Source organism: Clarias gariepinus, chromosome 8 (assembly GCF_024256425.1).
Source record: "Clarias gariepinus isolate MV-2021 ecotype Netherlands chromosome 8, CGAR_prim_01v2, whole genome shotgun sequence".
Taxonomy (NCBI): domain Eukaryota; kingdom Metazoa; phylum Chordata; class Actinopteri; order Siluriformes; family Clariidae; genus Clarias; species Clarias gariepinus.
In genome coordinates this window covers 10,172,081-10,184,198 of record NC_071107.1, presented here as the reverse complement: position 1 = coordinate 10,184,198, position 12,118 = coordinate 10,172,081, and the positions used below count along the sequence as shown (strand labels likewise).

The window sequence follows — 12,118 nt, the reverse complement described above, 5'->3', positions numbered from 1 at the left end:
GAAGAGAGAGAGGGGGAGAGAGAACAGAAGAGGGGAGAGCAGAAGAGGAGACATAACAGTTAGGTATGGTCACAGTCACACAATGTATAATGTGAATGTATATTAACTGTAGAGTGCAAGCAGAGACTCCGGCAGGACTAACTATAACAGCATAACTAAAAGGGAGAGCCAGAAGGAAACACAGACATGAGGGCTTCCTGACATGTAAAGCAAACAATCACCTCACCGTCAGCAAACCTGCGTGATCAATGAGAGTGAGGAAGACAGCATCCAAACATACCAGTTCACCATAATACTCTACGTCCATGAGTCCCCCAGATCTGCTCCTTTACCTATGGCAAATCTATTTATAAAAATGCTTGGCTAAATAAATAGGTTTTTAGCCTGGACTTAAACACTGAGACTGTGTCTGAGTCCCGAACTTTATTTGGAAGACTATTCCATAATTTTGGGGCTTTGTAAGAAAAAGCTGTGCCCCCTGCTGTAGTTTTCATAATACGCGGTACTGACAAGCAGCCTGCATCCTTTGATCGAAGTAGGCGTGGCGGATTGTAAGACTCTAGCAGTTCGCTCAGGTACTGCGGCGCGAGACCATTTAATGCTTTATATGTCAAGAGTAGTATTTTAAAATCAATGGGAAATTTCACAGGGAGCCTTAATCTGAATAATATTACTAAATCTAAAGTGTGACCTGCTTTATGAGTGGGTCCTACTACACACTGATTTACTCCTACCGAGTCCAGTATGGACATAAATGCTCTACGCAGAGGGTCTTCTGGATTCTCAAAATGAATATTAAAATCTCCAGCAATTAACCCTTTGTCTACAGAAACAACAAGGTTTGAGAGGAAATCTGCAAATTCACAAAGAAATGTGAGTGAGTACGGCCCTGGAGGTCTGTAAATGATGATTATTGGGATCGACTGAGCTGACTTCATATTTGTAGCTACAATTGTTATGTTACTCTGGAGAACTTCAAATGAATTTAATTTGTGTCCATGTTTTTGTATAATAGTTAATTTATAATTGTAAATAACTGCGACGCCTCCTCCTCTACCAGTTAACCGAGTCTGGTGTATGTACTGTAGTTGTATCCAGGAGGACTAGCTTCATTTAAAGCTACATACTCGTCCTGTTTAATGCAGGTTTCTGTTAAACAGAGTATATCAAATTTCTGATATGTGATAATTTCATTAACAATAACTGCTTTAGACGCGAGAGCTTAGATGCGGCATAGAGGTGCCGGCTGTGCATTCAGTATGATCTGAGTTTGTGGTATCTTTGTTAATTAGGGTACTTAAACAGACATTCTGAGTCTTTCTAAATTTGTTTTTAGCTCGGGGACACAGTCTCAATATAGTGAACCCTGAGTGATGACTCTATGCAGCTAGCAGACGGTTGGTTTAGCCTGTCTGTCTGCTCCCTGGCCTGGGCTCTGAATTGTCACCGATTAACTAGGCCTCTTCCGAGACTGTGAGCTATACTACAGGAAATGAGAGCAGCACCTTCCCAAGTGGGATGGACACCGTCCGCCCTAACAGGCCAGCTTTGCCCTCAAAGGTCTTCCAATTGTCTATGAAGCCCACGTTGTTTTCGGAGCACCACCTGGACATCCAGCGGTTCAGCGACCATAACCTTCTGTAAGTTATGTCACCACGTCTCATTGGGATGGGACCAGAGAATATTACGTCATCGCCTTTGCTAGTTTAAACACCTATGAAAAGTTATTCTTACTAACCTCTGACTGTCAAAGGCGTATATCATTAGCTCCAGCATGTACCAGTATCTATGAGAACCTATGCTGTCCTAGAGCCCCAAGATTACCTGCTATGTCTGGTGCTCTGGCTCCCTAGATCCACTGCCGCTGGCGCCCCTAAAGGTCTGGCTAATTTCACATGTCTCAGTATAGAGTCTCCAATAACCAGAGCTCTTTTAGGTTTCTCAGCGGGTGCATCACTGAAGAGAGGAAACACGTGAAGCGCAGAAGAGGTGTGCTCCGGTGGGCTAGCCTTAGCCTTAGCTTTGGCTGAACGAGTATGCTGCCGAGTCGTCACCCACTTGCCCCACTGTGAGGGCTCTAATGCCGGAGTCGGCGGCTGGTTATCTCTGCCTAGAATGCGAAAATCCTAAAGATATGTCAAGAGCACATACTTTAAAGCATAACTCAGAACTGAGAAATTCTGTAATTAGCCTGTAATGCCATATCACTGCAGGCACAAACAAGGTAACAAGGTTTCCATCATTTACAAAGTCATACTTATAATGACTTTTAAGGTAAATGGCATGAAATCTCTATAGTGCACTACATAGTTTACTATGTTATACACAGTGTACAAGAAATACATTAATTATGCACCTTGTTTGGGCACCCTCTGTGTTTTTTTTTTTTTTTAAATAAAGGAGTTGAAGCCACATCTGTTCACTAAAATTTATTGCAATGCGGAAAATACACAAGTAATGGTTACCATATGACTTCAGTTCCAGAACATCAGGAGCAATCAGATGGAATGTATCAAAGTGAGCCATGGCAAAGAATATTGCCTGTATATTTTTTATTCTCATTCACAGAAGACTTTGGACTGCACCAAAACTAAATAATTGCTTTTAAAAAATCAAAGGCATTTGAGGTCTGCTTTTTTAGTTACGTCACATTAAATGTTGGATATTACAATAATATTAATTAACAAACAAATAAACCCTTTATGGGATTTTAGATCCAAGCACCTGGCAATATGATAATAATTATGCCGATGTTTCACATGTGCGAAAACAACTAAAGTTTATTTCTATGCTGATCATAAATATGTCTATCATAAGTTAAAAACAAGGAAAAACCACAATTTCAAGCAACTTGAGCATATATGTTAATTATTCCTATTTGGTTGTAACATTTATTTTTCAGCATTACTTCTGTAACAGCTCTTAATTATAGTAGCGAGTAAAGATCTCAGCCTTTGTAAGGAAAACTGTTTGCTTTCGCGCGATTAGCTTTTACAATCCTACCCTCAGCTAAAGTTCGTGACTCTTTGTCAGGATGTTTATTTATGTCCTATGCACTTCTGTTGCTTCAGTGGAATTTATGGAATGCTAAAGACCCTCTCTACTTTCTGACCAAGCAACTTGTAGACAAATGGTGCAGGCGTGCTGCTGTAGAAATGATGCACTGTTCGCCCACCTCTGATCCCACTGCAGGGCATTCTGGGTGAATGAGAAGAATGTCAGAGCTGAGGGAAAAGGTGGGTAGGCTCCACGTTCTCTTTGCCAGCACTGCTGTAACATTCATTTTTAATTTGAAAAGGAAAATAATAATGCAATCTATATGCATCGATCATAGAACAGATAACCAAATGGGACATATCAAAAAGTATTTACTTATTTATTTTATAATTGTATCTTCACACAGTAAAAACACATGTACTGTATATGCTTTGATGTTTTTGTAGCATACATAAAAGAGTCAGTATAAATATAATATCTGTACAGGGAGGGGTGGGGTGAGGAGTTGTGACAAAGTTGGGAGATAATTCACGCAGCTGTACATCACATAGAGAGAGATCATTACATCATCAGAACAGAACATGTACCATTGTGCATTAGTGAGCAACAGTATACAGTAAAATGTACAGCTTTTATTTACACCTGTAATGGAACTGATGTGCACACCAAACAGTTTTATTTCTAGATTAAACTCGATAGTGAAAGGTAAAAATATCTCTGTGTAGCTTGTCTAATTTTGATGAAGCATGCATCTCTTGTTGTCTACAAGAGAAACAAAACTGGTTAAGCGCAGAACGTTGCCGTTAAACAAACATACTGAGAGAAATATCACAGAGGCGCTGCCTTTTTAGTTCATTTCCAAGGTTGAATATGCAAAACTCGTATGTGTTTAAGTAGACTGGCAAGTCTTTCTTTTCTCTTCCTTCTTCTTTCACAGGCATTGTTCAAGACTCAGGCTTACCCATGATATTGAGTATGTCATCCAAGATAGAAGGGCCCAAGTCCAATTCAAGAGACAGCAGTGACCCACTGTTGGGGTTCACAGACTCCTGAGACAGACTCTTGCTTTTCGAGAGCTCAAAGTCCAAGTCACAAATGCGTCCTTCCTCTACACCACTATCTCGGTTTTCCCAATCTCCATTCATGCTGGCCAGCTCTTTTTCATAATGAAAGATGCCACTGTTCATGTCATTATATCCATTATTGTTGATGCTGTTGTTTTTGCAGTTGCTACTTCTGTTGCTGTTGCCATTTTCATTGTGATTGCCATTGAGAAAGATAGGCATTAATGTCTTCTTACTATCATCATTCCCAGAGGTGTACCTGGGGGTATTCCTTTCCAGTGATTTCTCCACATGGTTAAAAGGAAATAAGGATTTCTCAGTAACCTCCTCTGGAACAGGACTGGGTTCACGTCTAAAGATAGCTATGGACTGGAGAAGGCTGTCTATTTGCAGGATCTCCAGGTCATCTGTTACCTCTGAACAGCCAGGTGGAGTGGGTGGGTCATCCAGTGGGTCCTGGGACAAGGGTAATGTGGTGGTAGTGATATGAGGCAGGGTCAGTGCTTGGCACCCACCAATGGTAGGAAGGGAGATCGCATTCTTCAGGATTGGTGAAGGAGTTTCGATATACGAGGCGTCTGATGCACTGTTTGCTCGCATGAACTCGCCATGGCCACCATACTGTTGTCGAACGAGGCCACTCTTACCAGGAAGCAGCTCAAACTTGCCTTGAAGGAAGGTCATGTCACCAAAGGTGTCACACAAACCCCCTTTCCCAATGTGAACAGTATGACGGAAGTCTCCTAGTGGAGGACTGATCATGTCTGGGGACAGGATGTCTCTTAGGCGACACTTCTTCCCCTTCTTGCTGTTGTGGGATTTTAGGTATATAGGAGTTTTGGCTGGCATGTTCAGAAGAGTCAAATCCGTGGAGGAAGGTTAAAAAGAAAGAAACCTCTGGTCCTATGTTTCAGAACAGATGCTGATCCAAGTTCTCCCCAGAAAATTACAGGAGTTACATTCTCAGGCACTTGATAATTGTAGATGTTCACTATCGGAGTCTTCAGGCCTAAATGATGGGCTGGTTTCTTCCTAAAAGACCAGATGGGAAACTTTTACCTAAGAAAAAACAGAGATAAAGATTTTGTTAACATGTTGTCAACATTGCTTAGCTTCATTTTTGCAATTGTATATTTAATGCTATTTCCTTATACGCTAAGTTATTTTTGGATAACATTAAAAATACACTTTTTCATACAGTATTTGGATCCATTCAGTACAGTAGGTTCTCCAAGGAAAGATCTGAAAGGGTTATACTGTACATGTAACCCAACAACTGATTTTCCTTACCAGAGAGGGTTCAAATTAGAAAACTTTTAAACGTAAATATTCTGTTTCATAGTGTTTTTTATGAGTTCAGTCACAACATTCTTACTTACAGTCTGTCTTACAGGAAATGTGTTATATACGCAGAGCCGATTGTTTTACTTCGCATTCCATTCAGTTTTCAAGTAATGCTCGTTGCACAGAGTGATATCTTTATATATCAGCCATCTCAGCCATTTGATATATAATATATTATATTTGTCATGAAACTGCTGACAAAGATATTACATTAGCTCATACTAAATTATATGAAATCCTATGGAGAGGGGAAGAACAGTGTGTGCCACTAAGGAAAGCTCATAACCGACTTCATCATACCTCTGATCTCAGATCAGTATATCAACTCGAAAAACATGAATGGTGAGGGGCCCAAGCTGTCGTTGGCTCAAAGTCAGTCCAGCTCCTGTTTAGTATGTGCTAATATGGACCAGCTGGATTCCACACTGGTCTAAGAGAGGAGATGGAGCTTTAGAAGGATCATTGTGAGAATGACTCAGGAGAGAAAGCTACCCTACTGCCATGCAAACAGAGGGAAGCCTGTATCTTTACAGATATTTGTGATCTTGCCTAAAAAGGCAACGGATATTTGTGATCTTCCTATGTGCGAATCTAGTGTGTATGTAAATGACAAGATGCCAAAACAATAAGGTTTTAGAACTTTTGGTGTGGATATATTTCTAGATGAAGAGGGTGAGTGAGTGTGAGACAGAGAGAGAGAGAGAGAGTGGTGGAGTACTTTCCCATTTATAGACATATTTACTTTTGCAAAACCTCTAAGCGCTGACCCTCACCGACAGACTGCAAGCTATCACAAAAGTAGTGGCTGGGCCAAGTCCACACCAGTGAGCATGACTGAAAAAACATCCACATTCCTGCAGCAGCAGAGCGCAGGACTTTTCTTATAACCAAGACCTCAATCAGAAAAACACCTAGAGCTATGAATAGACGGATATCGCTGAAAAAAAGGGATGTTGTGCAGATCTTGCCATTTCTATAACTGATACAGTTTTTAGTCTGCTTACACATGAATGAAAGTTATATTAAGCGTTTTGGCTGAAACTAGACACTAAAACTTAAGTGCTGTGGTCACTTTTCCCTGAACACAAGAAGTAACGGCCAAAACAGGCACAACGGCAGAAATTCCAATCTGTTTACAAAACAGCAGTTGTTCCAGTTCCTAAGGATACATGACTGGACTGTGGCAGAATGCTAATAATTTATGGTGCATGTACACAGCATCAAGGTTAACACTAGAGTGGTGTAAAGTACTTGTGGCATTGTGTAGGGAAAATGAATGGTACTTAGACAATGACTGCAATTCCTTCCTACATGCGCTGAATGAGTGCCATTGTTCTTTTTAGCCTACTCTATTTGTGTGTGTGTGTGTGTGTGTGGCTCCTTTCGCACAGCCCAGTCAGTAAAGAGTCCACATGTCGTTAAAGACAGTTTTAGATGCTGCTGCGTTTCAACACAAATAGTCTGAACCTCACTTGACTAGCATCCAGAGAGCTATATATAGATTCCCTTAAGCTTTATGGATGGATAAGGAATGTGTATGCATACGGTAATGAATGTGTGTCGGTATTCCCGCTGTCCTAGCCTAAAATTAGTGTCATTATATTATATGGCACTGTGAAAAGTGTGGGTGAAGAGGTTTTATGTGTTTGTGTGAAAGACAAACATGTGGAGGGAAAAGAAAACTGGGAGTGTTAACGCTCAATCAGCTAAACTCTTCATCGCCCTGTCTGGTCACTCACCTCTATCCTCTTTCTTAATCTGTCTCTGGAATAATCCCTTGAACTTCCAAGTATGTTTTTGCAACTCTGAAGTTTGACCTTGGCTAGATGCGCTCTCTCTAGCGAGGAAGCAATTTGGATTCACACCAACAATCTGGCCTGTCGCGTGCCACAAGCACCCCCTCCCCACCCGTGATCAGCATCCACATTCTTTTCTAATGGGAACTTTGTGTGTTTAAGTCTTTGTGTGTATGTGTGAAAAGAGAGAGCAAAGAGAGAGCTTTTTCTGCAGTGCTGAGACAAAAAAAAATGTCATCACAACTATTAGCATTATTAGATGAATCATCTCTTATAAGCTCTCACATGCTGAAAGACAAAATCCACACTCGGGTTATTTCTAATGAGTAAATTGTCAGGGCTCAAGCTTCAACGTGAATGCCCTTAACAGCTGAGCGGGGTGCTTTTTAAAGCAGGACGGAAGTTAGCAAATACCATGATGGATGCATGTCAGTAAATACAGTACAGTAATACGCTTTGAGGTGGGATTTGATGTCAAGACTTGTCATGCATAGTAAATCTGAAACTTTGGCAGGGAAGCATGACTCGACGCTCAAGTTTCATATGAGGAATTTCACAAATAAGTACACATTCTGTCAGCGCTTCAAGAAATCCTGGCTCTAACATTTTAAGGCTGAAAACATTCAACAAGATTTATATCCGATGGAGTTCACAGCACATTTTTAAAGAAACAGTAACAAAACAAATCGAGACCAGGAACAGGCAACTTGTGTCCTTGGTCCTCTATCTGTAGCTTGTCCAGATTTTAAGATATGGAATTGGCAAATGGAGGGCGAGAACACACAAGGGTGGAACAACGTAATTACTGTATGTACTGTATGTGTACAGCACTGGAATATCTGATTTGTTCCTTATTTGCCAACCACAAAGAAACAACCACATAATCATTCATTACTGTTTCAGATTCATAGTCTCTCTACATCTGGAACCATTAAGGATTCTTCAGATTGGCTCGTTTGAGGAACCGTTTAATATTAGCTGTAGAACATACAACAGAAAAAAATTATTTATCAATTGATTGTTCAAGTCAAAATTCTATATGTTGCTAAGAAGACATACGTAGATATACTGTATGAACATCCACTGAAGAACTTTTAAGCCTTTAATAAGCTTTAAAGTGATAAACCTTTGAAAAGTGTTAAGGTTATATAATAAATTATATATAAATGATATAATAAAATATTTCTAAATAATAAAATACCATTTCCAGTAATCTAAATAAATAATATCTAAAATAATAGTTCATTGATTTAAAAAAATACTAAAATTTAAAAAAGTCTACATTCAATTTTAACTTTTATCTTTGCTTTTATTATAAAATTCAATAAAGTAAATTTTAAGCTTAATAAAAAAACATTTTGGTCATTAAATTTATAAATATATTTAAATTTAGGCTGTTGGTAGAGTGACTTTCAAAATTGCTTTAAAGTTTACATCACTGGATAGGTCCTTACGCTGGTTACAATATTTGATTAACATTAATATGTTACCAACCATTTCTATTGTGGCTGTTTTAGTCGACATGGATTATAATAGCATCATTACGTCATTAAAACTGGATATGACTAAAAGACCTCATAAACATGACTTAAGGTCAGATTTGGTCAGAAACCGCTAGCAGGACATATTTCAAGACTAGCAGCTGCCACACTGCCACCCACAAAGCCAGGCTCATGTCTTCTACTGCAAAATATGACTATGCATTTCCCTTCCATCCATCCATCCATGCATTCACCTTTCCTTTCTGTCACTTTCTTTTCAGAGGTGTCAGTCCTGTATTATCTCATCCACAATGGAGCATAAGGCTTGCATGCCAGCAGGTCATCAGTGTATCTCAGATTGTGCTGGCTAAGTGAGAGCCAAAGCCTGGATCCACTCCAGTTACTAAGAGGGTGATGTTTATTGCGGAGATGGGTGCTTAGAAAGGGAGGAGGGGTCCTAATGGGGGCTAGCAAAATGGTCCTCGTGTTGACTTATGTCAGCTCGCAAATTTGTTCTTGGTAAATAAATCACGGCCGGGGAATGTGGGTGAGTTTATTATTAGAGCGAATATGAGCATGCTGTCATCTAAACAAGTGTAATGATAACATACAGCAGTTTAAGCTCACTGTATGCAGAGGTGCATTTCGAGGACAGCCGTTAATTTAGTGCTGTCTCTGAGTGTCGCTCTGACCTATTTTAGCCTTGGCCTTTTTTGGCTGAAAATGTCGTGGCTACTTGGAACTCGGCAGTTGTTGCTGCTGATGCTGTATTTAAGAGCCGTCCAACTGTGGCGCTGGGATGATCTTATGCTAGACATATACAGCTGACGTCTCTGAGTAAACGAATGACAAGCATGTCATTGGAGTGACCAAACCGTCTCTACAGCCCGACCCTTAACCCTGAAAATTCCTACGTTCAAAATAGACAGAAGACCCCATCTTTTGCACTCTGTAATAAAAGAGATTAAAGGCTGATAGCACATAGGCTAATGGCAACCTTCTCTCAACATTCCTCCAGTTTGGCTTGCCAGTTTGTAACATAAAGGGAGCTGTAATTATACTTCAGGCTAGGCGCTTCCTTTCGATGCCTGAGGGCTAGAAAGTTCGGAGTCTTTCGAGACAGGCAGGGTGGAGCGAGTATTCTTCTTGTTTCAGCCTCATCTGTTATTCCCTTTTTCTTTATTTTCTTCTCTACCCTGCTGTCCACCTCCCTTCTGTTCTCAGCCCCCATGTTGTCTTTGGCCCACCGCGTGCCGGAGATGAAATGAGAGGACTGAAAAACACGAAGGGGATGTCAAAACAGCTGGGAGAACTCTCCAAGTTCTCCTGGCTGCCGCTGAATAGCAGCTCGACGGCTATTGCGGTTAGTGTGTCGAACGAGTGGGAATGTGTTTGCTGCAGTTGCAGAAAAGTATCAGGTTGCTTTTTTGCTATGCCTCAGATCTCGTTGTGGGCACATGCTTGACTACTTCTGTCCATCTAGCACTTGCGTGTCATTGCTTCCACTTTACACTGAGTTCCTCAGAGCAGCAAATACAGGCAAGCATGTGTGTGGCATGTGCTGTATGAAATAAAAAGTGAATAATCTATTGCACATATTGTCTTTCCTCTTAACCAAAAATCCGAAACACCATTGATTTTGCTTGAGTCTCAGAATGAGAAGGAATCTTTTGTTTATTATGGCTTCTAAAGACTTATAACACATCAGCTCTAGGCATTATTTCATGCTACTCAGCAGTGCAGCACAATTAACAGTACTAATACCTCTTATAGCTTACTAGGTAACTCAGATGCATAATTCAACAACAATCTTAGTAATGCCCTACAGATTATGCCTACTGTAGATTGCCAGAATTTCCTGTCACTCAATCATTTCCAGTCTGATATTTCTTTTTTACCTGTGTATCTATCTTCTTAAGATGAACCTCTCTGGTCTTTCCCCAGACGTCGTGTCTTGCCTTGTGAAATTTTACTGTTCCAAATTCTTTCTACGTAGTGTAGTCTACAGCGGTTTCCTTGTCTCTCACCCTGTTTTTCCTTCTATTATCCCTGGATGTCCGTTTTTCACAGGCAGTAGGTCTGCCGGACAGCTGTTTAGGAATTCCTCTGCGTAACTGTGTGCGGCTTCTCTCTTCTCAGTTCTGCTGAAGGAGAAATCTCCTCCTTCTTCTTCTTTCTGCTCCCCCTCCTACAGCACCTGTCTCTGTCTCTCTCTCTCTCTCTCTCTCTCTCTGTTACTCACTATATCCCTTTGCAATCCCTTTGCTTCCTCTCTATTTCTGTGGTTTTTCAGCTTGATCAAATCGTTGCTCCATCCATCCATGAGAATCTGTGTGAAGAGAGAGTGTGGAGGTGGCTGGAGATAAGGTCCTGTTAAGAGATGATGGTTCTCTTGCTCGTTTCTTTCCCTCCCTCCGTCTATGGAGTAGTCTCAATCCTCCCTTTGTCTTTTCCTGTAGCTCTCTCCTCTTCACCCTTTTGCATTTAGATACATACAGTTAAATCCTCAGTGTAAATCTAGCAGAAAGCATGCACTCCCTTGCTATTAGAAGTATGAATTTCTTGCTATCAATCAGTCTCTCTCTCTCCCTGTCTTGTTTTCCTTTCCAAATACACATTTAGATACACATCAATGAGTTTCGGAATTTTTCCTCCCATGCTTGCATTCATACTTTCTACTTCCCTCACACACACAGAGAACACATGACATGGAGCACAACAGGGCCCATTTAAACCATGTGTGCAGCCTTACTGCTCTCATTACAACAGAAAACATTTGTTTTCCTTGAGTTGCCCTTCAGACAACATGCACGACAGCACACCACAGGGCTGCTCTTGTGGGAATCGCTTTAGTTTTTTTTTTTTTTTTTTGTTATGGCCTCTCCTCTACTGTGGTTTTTCTTAAAGGACAAGCATGTTTAAAGTGCCCGAGTGCTGTAAATATCTCTTCCTCAGAGCTCCCAGTACCAACGCACACCAGGTTTGCTGAAGCCTCATCACTTTCCCCTTATTACAGGTTACCTTGGCAACTATCGCTGCTCGTCAGGAAGTGGGAAGAGAGGAATAAGAGAGAGAGAGAGAAAGATGAAAACGCCGCTGTCTACCTATGTGCCAGAACCAGTATGTGTGTATGTGCCTCAGAGGCACAGCGTGTGTGTATAAGCAAGTGGTCGTTTAAGATCAGGTAGCTTCTGACGTGTTGTTGCAGGTTGGTTTAAAATGCTGTGCTTGTAGCGCCAGCATCTGACAATCATAAAAAAAGCATATAAATCTCCTCTTGCCTTCAACTGACTCCTCACACAGACGCTTCATAATCCGTTTAGCTGCTTCTCCGCAACACATTTAGTCATCTAATGGGATGACTGTGTTTCTTTAGCGCCGATTATTCCGACTGGTGGGCTAAAGCCGAGCCACCCACTAATTAAGTAAAACAGGC

General features: G+C 40.9%; 1 protein-coding gene across 1 annotated transcript; it reads right to left on the bottom strand.

The window, feature by feature from the left end:
* Positions 1 to 3,355: 3,355 nt before the first annotated feature.
* Positions 3,356 to 10,885, bottom strand: cdc42ep3 (CDC42 effector protein (Rho GTPase binding) 3). The gene is made up of 2 exons (XM_053501480.1): positions 10,581 to 10,885; positions 3,356 to 5,120 (listed from the first exon to the last, which is right to left on the bottom strand). Exon 2 carries the CDS (start codon positions 4,908 to 4,910, stop codon positions 3,942 to 3,944), a length of 969 nt encoding a protein of 322 aa, XP_053357455.1. The 5' UTR covers positions 4,911 to 5,120; positions 10,581 to 10,885; the 3' UTR covers positions 3,356 to 3,941.
* Between the last annotated feature and the right edge of the window lie 1,233 nt (positions 10,886 to 12,118).